The sequence below is a fragment of the Mesoplodon densirostris genome, chromosome 1 (genome assembly GCF_025265405.1).
Source record: "Mesoplodon densirostris isolate mMesDen1 chromosome 1, mMesDen1 primary haplotype, whole genome shotgun sequence".
In the NCBI taxonomy this organism is placed as follows: Eukaryota; Metazoa; Chordata; class Mammalia; order Artiodactyla; family Ziphiidae; genus Mesoplodon; species Mesoplodon densirostris.
Window position 1 is genome coordinate 175,364,871 of NC_082661.1, and position 14,338 is coordinate 175,379,208.

General features: G+C 33.1%; 1 protein-coding gene across 3 annotated transcripts in view; it reads right to left on the reverse strand.

The window, feature by feature from the left end:
* The window catches only part of ADK (adenosine kinase), a 514,633-nt gene that overhangs the window by 235,905 nt on the left and 264,390 nt on the right, over positions 1–14,338 (reverse strand). For all 3 annotated transcript variants that reach the window (XM_060111660.1, XM_060111662.1, XM_060111661.1), the window contains exons 5-6: positions 10,530–10,702; positions 7,301–7,409 (exon numbers count right to left, since the gene is read on the reverse strand). In XM_060111660.1, coding sequence (XP_059967643.1) covers positions 7,301–7,409; positions 10,530–10,702 — 282 coding nt within the window. The remainder of the gene's footprint in view (positions 1–7,300; positions 7,410–10,529; positions 10,703–14,338) is intronic.

Consider the following 14,338-nt stretch of genomic DNA (forward strand, 5'->3'; position numbering starts at 1 on the left):
ATAGCCATAATACCTGAATATCACTGAAACCATTATGAGATGTGGATACAAGACTGAACGCAGGGACCATGGAGAATAACTGCTAATTGATACAAAGTTTCTTTTTGTGGTGATGTTAAAGTTCTAAAATTAGATTACAGTGATGGTTGCAGAACTCCAGGAATATACTAACAATCACTGAATTGTACACTTTAAACCAGTGAACTTTACAGTATATAAATATCTAAATAAAGCTGCTATAAAGAGATTAAATCCAATTTAATTTATCTAGAAGAACAGAGACAACAGAACACATGGGTTAAATCATATTAAGCTATAAAGATTGTATACAGTAAAATGTTAGAAAACAGATATACTTCTACAGACACTAGACTATGTCCAATTTATATACAATTTCAAAGTTGTGACAACTAGCACATAAAAATGTATAGTGTCATCACAATGTCTATAAGTTTTCCCTCTCAAAGATGTTTATTAAAGAGATTTAGTAAACATTTTCTCAAGCAATTGCTGAGTGGTCTGAAATATATAAATAAAGTAAACTGAAGTGTAAATATTTCAGTAGATGGTTTGTTAATTCATTTGAGGGTCTATATAAGAACCTACTGTCTTAATAACTAATTGCTATACATATGTTTATTTTCTTACCTTCTAAGGCAATTAGCACATAGTGTGGTTTCCAACCTCACCTAAAATTCCAAGACTTCATTATAATGTCAAAAATCCAAAACACAAAAACTTCCAATCTTTATCTTTAGAGCCCAAAGCTTCTTTAATCAACACTATCTTACTTTTCTACTAAGTAAGTAAAAAGATTATTCTGTTTAGCTGAAAATAACCTTACTTTAATATTTCATAGATTCCCTCCTCCTAGTAGAGAGTTTTATTTTTGACAACTGCTAAAAGTAAGACTTAAGAAAAATTACAGGAATACAGGAGTAAACTGCTCAACTTGGAGAAAATATTTATCTATAAAAATTCAAAGTATTAGTCTATAAAATGATACTGTTAGAGTTTAACTTGCCAGAAAAAATTCTAGACAAACTGAAAATAAGTACAAATAGAATTTCTAAAAATCACATTCTTTTTTGAAAAATTTTCTAGTATGAATCAAAGATTGTCTCTAATAAGGAAGAAGTAAGAACAGTAATCATTTGTGTAACTCACTGGACATCAATAACATAAGGAAAAAAATTTTTAAGTTAAAAATTAAACTCTAATACTAATGCTTAAGAAGCAATACAACTAACAGTCTTTTTCTTTCTCTCTATATTATATCCAAGCTAAAGATAGACATTTTTACCACATAGTTTTGGGCTTTACTTGAAGGGGTATCAAATTGGTACATAAAACTCTAAATTCCTGCAAGACAAAGATTCATATATATATATACCACAACCCCCTTATCTGTGGGGAATACGTTCCAAGAACGCCAGTGTATACCTGCAACTGCCAACAGTACTGAACCCTTTATATACTACGTTTTTTTCATCAGCACTATTCTTGCACTTTGTGGCCATTATGAAGTAAGATAAGGGTTGTTTGAACACAAGCACTGTGATACCTCAACAACTGATCTGATAACTGAGACAGCTACTAAGTGACTAAAGGGCAAGTAGTGTACAGTGTGGGTATGCTGGACAAAGGACAGAGCAGGATGGCACAAGATTTCATCAGCCTACTCAGAATGGTGCACAATTTAAACTTATAAAATGTTTATTGCTGGAATTTTCCATTTACTATTTTCAGGCTGAAATTGATCATGGGTAACTGAAAGCACAAAAAGTAGAATGGCGGATAAGGGTTGGAAGGAGGGGTGGGGGTTGGGTGTACTACTATACTAAATGTCAGGAATTATATACAAACATGTAATGCTCCAGACAGAAGGGAAAAAAACACATTTTTCTTATTTTATTTTTTGAATTTCTAAATGTAATAGTTAATGTTACCTATAAGGATATTTTAAAAAATTTTAAAAAAGGCTTAAAAATTCAGTTACTACCTAATGAAGTCAGTGAAGCAATCCAGAATAGTATAGTCAAAAACCTGAAGTAAAAAAATGCAGAAATAAAGCCAAATGATGATCTTTGATTTGACCAATACAATGGGAGTTCCAATACATAAGCGTTCAAAAACTGCATTTAGAACACTGATAAAATGAAAAGTCAGAGGTAGTTCAACCATCCAACTCCTTAACTAATAATCTCAGAAGACTATTATGAAGATTAATAAATTCCAAAAATGCCTTGAATTCATTCATAGCTAAATGCTTTATAAAGAATTGTGACCTATTAAATCAATTATCATTCACAATTAAATAGCTTAAACTTTAAAAAATTCATTTGTTTACTTATTTTGCCAAAGTACATTCATTATAATAGTACAGCGTTCACAAGATGGTATTACAAAGGCTTTTTCTATGGTGTAATAAGGCTTTATGGCAACAAGTTTAAGTAATTGTCCATAAGTGAGCAAAACTTTTCTATTTTCACCTATCCAGGGTTTTTTTTTGGGGGGGAGTAGTACAAATCTCATACATATATATTAAATTAATAGGTATCTTTCATTTCCTTGTACATTACTCTAATTTCTATTAGGTCACCATTACGAGACAAATTCATTCCCTTTCATTAGAACCTTTCTCAAATTTTTTCATGATGTTAGAATACTAGATGATACAATTTTGAACATAATCAAATGTCTTTTAAAATTCCTAATCACGTTATACTGTAGAGTATTTTTTAGTAAATGCTATCAAAAGAAAACCAAATCCTAAAAAAACAGCAATTATATTATTTCATTACACATTCATTCTAATTTGTTATTCAACATTCACTGAAATAACTTCTAATATGTAAAATTCCAAATAATGATCTCATAGACTAGATTTCTTATAATTTATCACCTCATTTTAATGAATTTAGTTATTGCTTTCACATTACTGACAAAGATATTTAATTGTGAGTCTAAGTAACCGTTCTACTAAGATAAATTATTACTCATGGAGTCATTAAGAATTTTAGTAGAAAACCCAACCAGGACAAACAAAGTGAGAGATGTAAGACCTAAATAGTTGTTATTGATTACTGCTTGTCCTTTACATGCAAAAAATCCTATTTCTTACCAAATATGGGAACTCTATTCCCTTCCTCCAAGGTTGTACACTTCTCCAAACCATGTTTCCTCCAATTATCCATGATCATACCTCCCGTTATTCCAGAAGCAAATATTAGTAACATTTAAAACCTTACCCTCACAAAAACTATATTAACCAAAATGGTAAGACTGTAGACTGAAAAGAGATAAAAGCGGTCAGATGGAGTTATAAATTAAAGACACACAGGGTAAAAGAAGATCTGTAATAAGCCACTGGAACTGGAAAAATCACAGAAAGAAGGAAATATGCATAGGAGTCAAAGGAAAATTCAAACTACTGGTCCCATATTCTCAAACAATTATTGACAAACTATGATTCACTATTCTTCCATTATAGTGCTTAATTTTGAATTAGTAAAAAAGAACACACACTGGGTGACAGCTTATGCAAAGTAAGTCACATGGCACTGGAAGCTTTTGTTAACCTATTTCTTAAATATCTGTTTGATCTCTAAAGTTAAAATTTCTCCCTATATAAGCCTAAACTTGAAAGCTGATTAATTTTTTACCATGTATTTAAAACTTGGAACCTTTTTCTCATTAAAAAGTCTTTAGAAATAATGCATAAACTTCTGTGCAAAATCCCACTGTACTCACAACGTAGTCCAAAACACTATTAAGGACTGACTGACAATATCAGAAAAATTACTATAACATTAGTAATTATACATGGATGAACAGTTATCTACTAGCTAAGAGCTTTTAAATTTATTTTTAAATGATAAAGTGACAGCTAGAGAATTTGATAGAATCTAGAACAGTAATTTAGGGAGTTTCTTAGGTTGAATCAACCTTAAGACTGTTCAAATTCAAAGAAAAAGTCAGGCAATCTGGCAGAAATAGAGAGTCATCTAAAAAAAAGGAGAAACAAAACCAACCAGGAAATTTCTAATTCCAACCAAGACGAAAAGAATGAGGAATGGATTTAAACAACTTACACAACTATAAAATTGGACAAAATATAGGAAATATCAATTTTGAGAAATTGGACAATAATCAAATAAGGGACAAGATAAGGTGATCTCTACAATTATTCAAACTTAATTCCTAGAGAGAATTTCCAGATTGCAGTCAGGGCAGAGAGAACCTAAACAGAGTCCAGTAGTCTCCATTCAGGAAAGCCAAGGTAGCTAGCACGTTCAAGGGCAGCATACTGGAAAGGAGAGAGCCATTTGAAGAAAGAGGTACAAAATGAGAACTCAGGATCTGCAGGGCTTTCCCAAGTCTTTAGCATATGTGCATGAGGAAACAACCCAATGCCATGGCAAGAACCAGAAAAAAACACATATGATAGAATTTGCAGACAAGGGCATTAAAACAGGTGTTACAACTATATCCCATAACTTCAGAAATGGCAGACAGCAACACAAGTATGTAAAGCAGACAGAGTAGGAATTAAAAAAAGGCCCAAAAGTTTAAACACTGAAAATATAAAAATAAAATGAAAATAACTACAAACATCAAGAGGCAGGATGAAATTAGAGTGCTAATTTTCTCACTTTTCACAGCACATTAATATTGCTTAAAAAAGAAAATATATGGTTTAGAAATTTAATGGCTCCAATTTCCTCATCTTTTTCATAAACCTTTCCTAAATATCATAGTCTTAGAGGGCTAGTGTAAGAAATATTTCATGTAAGAGAAGAAACAGACATATGCCAATCTGATTATAAAGGTAAAGAGCAACTAAGATTTAAGTTTTCAACATGTAATTAGCTATTGACATAATCAGTAATCCTTAAAAACCTACTAACAAAGAATTCAGTTTAAACATGGAAAAACTGAGTTTATATGTTATAAGTGGGACACCTGCTATGAAGGTAAAAAAGATGTCAACACTTCATTTAAACTGAAAGAGAATACTGGTATATGCATATTCCAGTTCGACTTTTTATTAGGAAAGTTTTTGCTGTGAATTGCAGATTCAATGCTTTATGTGACAGAGAAAATGAGGAAGGTTTTGAATTTTCTTAACACTTGTGACCATTATTAATTCATGGAACAGTGAGAAGAAGAGTTGAGTATGTAGATCTAGTTTATTTTATGTAATGCAGATAGACATCTTACTTATGGAAATGTGTTAGATATATTGAGCTGCTTCTTCAGATCAAGAACCTTTTGTATAAAGAGCTCCCACAATTTCAAGTTGTTGAACCTCTGAAGTTTATGATGATGATGTAAGACGACTGCTGACACTACAGAACCTGAAAGTGTAGAGAAGCCAACCTGATTTCTTGAAATAAGTATAGACATACATATCTACTCTATCTAAATTTGCAGTTTTCTTACTAAGACTAGACTGCATGCTCTGAGCTGAAAGGGAAATAAAGATTTAAAAGAAATGCTGAAAGTCTGTGGAAATAATTTTACATTTCAGAAGAAATTTCACAGATTTTGATGAATAAGAAGTATGTTCTTAGTTGTTAACAGAATAAATATTTGTTGAATGTTCACCAAGAATATACAGCATCTACAGCATCCCAGGTATCCAATATGAGTCTACCATTTTCAGAACTATTTAAAAATAGCCAAACTCTGAACAAACTATAGATTTACCTGGCAATGTGAAAGAGCATTCTTTTATGAAACAGCTGAAACAGAAACTAAGAGCTAACAGCTACAATCAGATATATCAACTGGAATACATTTTGATACTTGTTTCTGGCTGAATATACCACACAAGTCTCAAAAGTAATTCAATTTTATTAATTTGACAAAAACTGATCACTCTACACTTTATACAATAGTTAACACTACTAGTTAACACTACTATAAAATAGTAGTGAATAGTTAACACTACTATAAAAGTTCCATCCACCCAAAGTTGGCTAGATGAGTAATAGTTACATAATTGTTAAAACTATTAGCTGGTTGCAAGTTGGTTCTATACTGCTACAAAAATTTCATTCACGCAAAACTGGGTAGATGTGTTACATGTACGTAAGCGTTAAAATTATGACTTGTTTCCAAGTTAGCTCATAATTTGGGGCCCAATTACTATATATTGACATACAAAGAGTTGTAATTGTCAGGGTAAAAATATTTTTCTAACTTAATATATTGTCATATTTCAGTCAGTACATATAACATAAATAATACCAAACTTTAAACCATATACTCTTTGACTTTCAAATGTAAGATGGCTGGAAGAAGAGGTAACACAACTTTCCTCTATATAATCCTCTCAATGTAAGCATTTACTTGACAGTTATAAAGGGGTAGGATTTGCTATACAGAGGAATCAATAACCTTGTAAAGCCTAAAGCAGTGCACGTAAACATGCTGTAGGAGACATTAACACTAGACTGAAAGAAATAATTATATTTTCAATAAACATGTTCCTACTGGATAATCAATTTTTTATGCATCTTACCAGCTGTTTCACAGCTCAGGTAGTAAATGGCAGCAGCTGTTATATCAAAACCGTATATGCAAATGAAGTGCTTTTAATTTTTCATAGGTATCTACTTAGTATTTGTGATGAGCCACATTTAACTCATATTAAATAAAAACAAAGTATTCATAGGGTGATTAATTCAGGAGAATTTTTAGTACAGTCTTATTTTAGAAATGAATTCTTAACCAGTTATTTTTTATGCCAGAAGGCTTAATAATTCAAATTACATGCTGCCCATATTCTGATATTTAAAAGATTTGTCATGATCAATGTTTCTAAAATATTAACTTAAAGGGTGTCATGGTAATTCCTATGGAATAAATAGTAATTAAGTTTTTCATCAAATAAGCTCAAACTGTTTGCAGTGAATATTTATATTGCTAATAATATTTCCACACACAATGCATGGCATCATTCACAAGTGGCCTAAAAATACAAAATATAAATTTCCAGAATTACTTCAAAAGACCTTAAGATTTAAAATAGAATTTGATACTTGGTTTAAAAACATCTATGTATAATGTAACCAAAAAGAGGTATATTTGAAGGTAAATAATACAAATCACGCTACCACAGAATGATCATATTTCTGTTCTGTATTTGTAATAGTGAAGCTAGCATATGCTTTGAGATGGGTAAAGAATTTACAGGATAATAAGAGACAATTATTTTTAAATGTACATCAACTAACAACTATAATTTATAGTGTAAATATGTACCAGAAATTTGAATTAGGCAAATACTTACTGCTATATAATAAACTCTTGCTTTGTCTACCAATATCCAGTTTTTCTCCATATCAAGATGTTTTTCCTTTTTATAACAATTGGCAGCAGCAAGATTAGCTACAAGGGATCTAAAACAACAATAACAAAAAGTAAGTTTTACATATAGTCAAACTTGTCATATAACTATACAGTTAACTAAAAACATTTTTATAAATTTTGTTTTAATTTTATTCTTAATTCTTCAAACTGCCATATACTGATTTTAATAAATGTAAATAAAGTTACTTTTGTTTTGAAAACTTTTCAAGACTTCTCTGTTGCCTTTGAGATAAACAAGGACATTAATCCTTGCTCTAAATATCATCTGGTATTTTGGGAAACTGGCATTTAAGCTTCCTTTTGATACTAAAATGATAAAATTATCTACTTTCTACATTTTTAATAGTTCAAAATGCAGTTAAGAAATAGCTACTATGTAGTTACACACAAAAAAATATATATGCAACTAAAAACTTCAGTTTTCAAATATCAACATACTATCCACTGATATATAATCTAATGCTTTAAAAGTGAGGTATGGGATTAATTTTACAAAACACACATACAAATGTAGACCATATTTACTATGAGGGATTAATTTTATTAATCCATTACACTTTACATTACATTACATAAAACCATTACATTTTATGGGCTAGAATAAATTAAAATTAGTTTTCATAGTTGAAAACTCCCTGCACTGTTCCAGTTTTGTAGCTGAAAATCTAAGCAGAATACTACTACACTTAAAATCTTGTTCCAAGTGCCACACAGAGCTTTTTATTATTGCCCAACAATTAAACTTAATACAATAATTATTTATGTTACAGACAAAGAAATAAAAACCCTTTTCCCCCTCCTTCTGACCCACAAATTAAAAAAAAAAACTTGCCAATTTTTCAAATTTTTTTTAGTAACAGTTGTGGTTAAAAACATCCCACAAATACATCTCCTCATCACTTAAGATTTTGGTAATATGGTTAGATTCTCTTTTGAAAAAAATAAATCAATTCTCTTCCAAAACATATTTCTACTCACTCATATGCCATCTGACTAACTGAAGGATACATTCTATTTATGCTCAACTAAATTAATGAAAATAAGAGGGATATTCATCATATATGTATATGCAAAATAACTACATTACAAATTTAAGGATAATTAATTTACAAAAAAAATTTTAGTAATATGACTCTTGCAAAATGTTGACAAAAAATGGTTACTAAATAAAAGCAAATACTTCTGGTATGAGCTACTAAACTCTATTTTGATTAAAAAAAACCTACTCTTTGATAGGAAACTAAATAGTTCCTCCAAAAGAAAATACAGATATTCTTACTATCCAAGTGTATCTATCTGTTTCAGAGTTTGTGGAGAATAAGAACCTGGATTAAGAAGAATATTCCCTTAACCAGAGTTTGGGACACTGGAAGTTAGAGTTCCTAGCTCTATTTCAATTTATCCAAATCTATTAGGTTCCACAATTTGCATAATGAATTAGACAGCGAGGGTTTCCCTCAGTTTCTGACTTCCAATAGCACCTTATTAATACTGATCACCATAACCATTATATGAGTATATAAATTAAGCTGTTGAAATCTGGAAGACCTAATATTATCATACCTGCTCTTTAAAATAACAACTTAACATACAAAAACAATTTAGCAATTTTACTGTAGCCAGAGTGGTATCAGAGGCAAAAGCTGACACATTTCTCACTAATGGGAAAACTCTGCACCTGCCTACTAAAGTTGGTTTTTAGAAAAACTGAAAAGGGGAAAGGTCTAAATAAGTATATCTCAATGTTTGAACTGATGGTTTTATTTATTAAAACCTTAAAATCATAAATTTCTCCTACACCCAAAAAATAAAGTTACAGGAAAGTTTTAAAATGGCTTTGGTACCCTAATTGTTTTTGAAAGTTATATTTTAGTTATTTAATGACTACTGCCCAGAATAGTGTCAGGTCTTTAACATACATTTGAGAGGTCAAAGAGTGAGCAAAAACAAATGAGGTAAAAAGGAGGAATGGAGCAAGGGGAGGAGAGATAAGGGAGGAAATAAGGAAAAGAAGACAAAGAGGCAAATAAGAAAGAAGGGGAAGAAAGGGAGATAGGAAATGGTGGAGGACAGACAATATTTTTAGCTATAAGGGATGTAAAGTATGTAGTGAATCACCATTTTAAAAGAGATCATCTTTGGTGATTCTAACTACATTATAACTAGGAAAATTATTATTTTTTCCTTTCCAAAGGAGAAAAAAGCCCATGCTGATAAGCAGTATGCTAATAATGATGTTAGCAAAGCATGAATGTACTGAAGATATACCTCCATGTAGCTGCAAAAGGCACCAAAAAAAGCAATGCGTGGAAGGTTCTGAGAGACAGAGTTCAAGTTCACACAAAGAAAAACTTTCTGATAAGCAAAGTTGTATAGAAATGTAATAGATTGTTTTTTGAGTGGTGCATTACCCATGACGGAAGTTGTTTAGTATGGGCAGATGACTGTTCGCCAGAAATGCTTTAGATGACCTAATTTATATGAGGCTGGATATAATGTAATATTTTATATATTTAAAAAATATAGGGGGCTTCCCTGGTGGCGCAGTGGTTGGGAGTCCGCCTGCCGATGCAGGGGACACGGGTTCGTGCCCCTATCCCGGAAGATCCCACATGCCGCGGAGCGGCTGGGCCCGCGAGCCATGGCCGCGGAGCCTGTGTGTCCGGAGCCTGTGCTCCGCAACGGGAGAGGCCACAGCAGTGAGAGGCCCGCGTACAGCAAAAAAAAAAAAAAAAAAAAATATATATATATATATATATGTGTATATATGCATTTTAATATTCCAATCTCAGTATATGTTGAAAAGAACATTCTTCCTAATGCCAGTTCGGCAAGAACCTAGCTACAAAACACTGAATAAAATGCGCTCCTTTTCTGACCCTAATTATAAAAAGTAGAGGCTGGACTAGATAATCTCAAAATTTTCATTTCATTACGCTTCATGAAGATAACAACAGGTTATCTTTTACCTTTTTAACAAAGGTAAAAAAAATTTTTTTAAGGAAAAGTGATACTAGGAAGAAGAGTTTATTAAACATTAAAATAAATTATAAACATGAGGTCTAAATTCCAAACTCAGATTTGAATTCAGATTTTACCAGTGGTTAAATAGTCAATTAGTACAGTGCTTCCCTTGAACTAACACTGACCTGTTGCCACCAGTGATGCATGCAGCACAAGTTCCTGTTGGCTGCTCATTCTGTTCATAGTAATGAGCATCCACATGGGCTTCGGCAGCTTTTTTCTTCAGGATCTCCCCAAATTTATCTATCCCGATGCATCCAAAAAATGTTGCTGCTTTGTGTGGCTGCTGAATCATCCACTGAAAAAGAGGAACATAAATAATTTTAATGGGTCAGAAAAATGGTACACATAGTTCAGTATTCTGCCAAGGAAGGTGGCATAAAAGGGTTGCTTTGTTAGCAGCTGTGGCTGTTAGGAATGGAATTTCAATCCTGTATCACCACTTATGATAACAAATTTGATATAACAACCACATAAAATCTTATTATACTTCCTTCAGGGAAAGAAAGAGAACACAGTGGTTAAGAACTCAAAGTCATACAGACCTTAGGTCAATACTGGCTTGATTCAGAAAAATAATACTGAGTCCAATAGAAGTAGTGAAGCGTTGTCATTAAAAGCCCAGAATCTATACTGAATACTGTGTGGGTTCAAATCTTGCCTCTGCCACTAATTAGCTGCATAAGTAAGACCATGTCACTTAACATTTCTATACCTCATTGTCCTCATATGTAAATGAGGAAAATAATTATAAATACACCTCATAAAGCTGTTGGGGATTAAATTAAGTAATTTAAGTTAATGTATATGCATTATGGTACCAGGCACAAAGTAGATGATGTATATTAGCTGTACACATATTAGTACACTAATATTGTACTTCATATATATGTGTGTGTGTGTATATATACATATATATATATGCTAAACTACGTTCATGTCTAATAAGTTGTTTTAAAAACAAGTTATTGGACTTCTCCAGTGGAGCAGTGGTTAAGAATCCACCTGCCAATGCAGGGGACACGGGTTCAAGCCCTGGTCTGGGAAGATCCCACATGCTGTGGAGCAACCAAGCCCGAGCGCCACAACTACTAAGCCTGTGTTCTACAGCATGCGAGCCACAACTACTGAGCCCGCGCTCCACAACTACTGAAGCCCGTGTGCCTACAGCCCATGCTCCACAACAAGAGAAGACACCGCAATGACAAGTCCACACACTGCAACGAAGAGTAGCCCTCGCTTGCTGAAACTATAGAAAGCCCTTGCGCAGCAATACAGACCCAACGCAGCCAAAAGTAAATAAATAAACAAACAACTTATTTATTCAGAAATAAACAGTATTAAAAATTCTAATTCATTAGTCTCATAAAACTTTAATTTCTTTGCTATAAATTAATCAGTGTATTTATTTTAAAATGCATACTTTTCATTGATATGTTATCTTTTATAATTAGGCTCAAATTCCTGAGGTTTCTAATACTTGTATTAGTTATTGTAAACAGCATCTATTTTTTCTAAGACTTTTTAGCAAAATACTCAATATGCAAAGTCAAAAGATATCAAAATCTTACATTACTTCCAAATATCTGGAGTATAAAAGAAATGCATGTATGTTTAGTGTTAAAGGAATGAGGAAAGTAAAAAAAGGTAACAAAGAGAAATCTGTAAGATAAAGATACAGTAACTGATGATCTAGTAGTCCAATTCTACTTCTAGGGATTTATCCTGAAGATACATGTCCACAAATATAAAACAACATATACAGAAGTATTCTTTGAAACATTATTTGTAATGGCAAAATGTTGGAAACAAAATGTTCATCCATAGAAGACTGGTTGAATAAAATATGATAAATCCAATCAATGGAATACAACACAACAATTTAAAAAAGAACAAGAAAAGCCATTTGAAATACAACAAATAAATGCAACATGTAATCATTACTAGATGCTGGACTGAGAATAAAATCAAACAGCTATAAAAGACTATTAGAATAATCACTGAGATTGGAATACCTATAATATATCAGAAAACAGAATTGTATAAATTCTAAATTTCTCAAATAGAGGATAAAAAAATTCAAAATCGTACAGGGGAAAAAAATATATATATTTATTTATATAAAGAAAGAGAAAGCAAATGTTGAAATGCTAAAAACTGGTAAATCCAATGGCACTTTTCACAGAACTAGAACATAAAATTTCACAATTTGTATGGAAACACAAAAGACCCCGAACAGCCAAAACAATCTTGAGAAAGAAAACCGGAGCTTGGGCCTCCCTGGTGGCGCAGTGGTTAAGAGTCCGCCTGCCGATGCAGGGGATACGGGTTCGTGCCCCGGTCTGGGAGGATCCCATATGCCGCGGAGCGGCTGGGCCCGTGAGCCATGGCCGCTGGGCCTGCGCATCCGGAGCCTGTGCTCCGCAACGGGAGAGGCCACAACAGTGAGAGGCCCGCATACCGCAAAAAGAAAAAAAAAAAAAAAGAAAACCGGAGCTGGAGGAATCAGGCTCCCTGACTTCAGACTATACTACAAAGATACAGTAATCAAGACAATATGGTACTAGCACAAAAAGAGCAATATAGATAAATGGAACAGGATAGAAGGCCCAGAGATAAACTGATGCACATATGGTCACCTTATCTTTGATAAAGGAGGCAAGAGTATACAATGGAGAAAAGAGAGCCTCTTCAAAGTGGTGCTGGGAAAACGGGACAGCTATATGTAAAAGAATGAAATTAGAACACTCCCTAACACCATTCACAAAAATAAACTCAAAATGGATTAAAGACCTGAATGTAAGGCCAGACACTGTAAAACTCTTAGAGAAAACATAGGCAGAACACTCTAAGTCGTAAATCACAGCAAGATCCTTTTTGACCCACCTCCTAGAGAAATGGAAATAAAAACAAAAATAAACAAACGGGACCTAATGAAACTTAAAAGCTTTGGCACAGCAAAGGAAACCATAAACTAGATGAAAAGACAACCCTCGGAATGGGAGAAAATATTTGGAAATGAAGCACTGACAAAGGATTAATCTCCAAAATTTACAAGCAGCTCATGCAGCTCAATATCAAAAAAAACAAACCACTCAATCCATAAGTGGGCAGAAGACACAAATAGACATTTCTCCAAAGAAGATATACAGACTGCCAACAAACACATGAAAGGATGCTCAATATCACTAACCATTAAAGAAATGCAAATCAAAACTACAGTGAGGTATCACCTCACACCAGTCAGAATGGCCATCATCAAAAAATCTACAAACAATAAATGCTGGAGAGGGTGTGGAGAAAAGGGAACCCTCTTGCACTGTTGGTGGGAATGTAAATTGATTCAGACACTATGGAGAACAGTATGGAGGGTCCTTAAAAAACTAAAAATAGAACTACCATACGACCCAGCAATCCCACTACTGGGCACATACCCTGAGAAAATCATAATTCAAAAAGAGTCATGTACCATAGTGTCACTGCAGCGCTATTTACAATAGCCAGGACATGGAAGTGACCTAAGTGTCCATCGACAGATGAATGAATAAAGATGTGGCACATATATACAATGGAATATTACTCAGCCATAAAAAGAAACGAAATTGAGTTAATTGTAGTGAGGTGGATGGACCTAGAGTCTGTCATACAGAGTGAAGTAAGTCAGAAAGAGAAAAACAAATACAATATGCTAACACATATATATGGAATCTTTAAACAACAACAACAACAACAAATGGTTCTGAAGAACCTAGGGGCAGGACAGGAATAAAAATGCAGACGTAGAGAAGGGACTTGAGGATGCGGGGAGGGGGAAGTGTAAGCTGGGATGAAGTGACAGTGGCATGGACATATATACACTACCAAATGTAAAATAGATAGCTAGTGGGAAGCAGCCGCATAGCACAGGGAGATCAGCTCGGTGCTTTGTGACCAC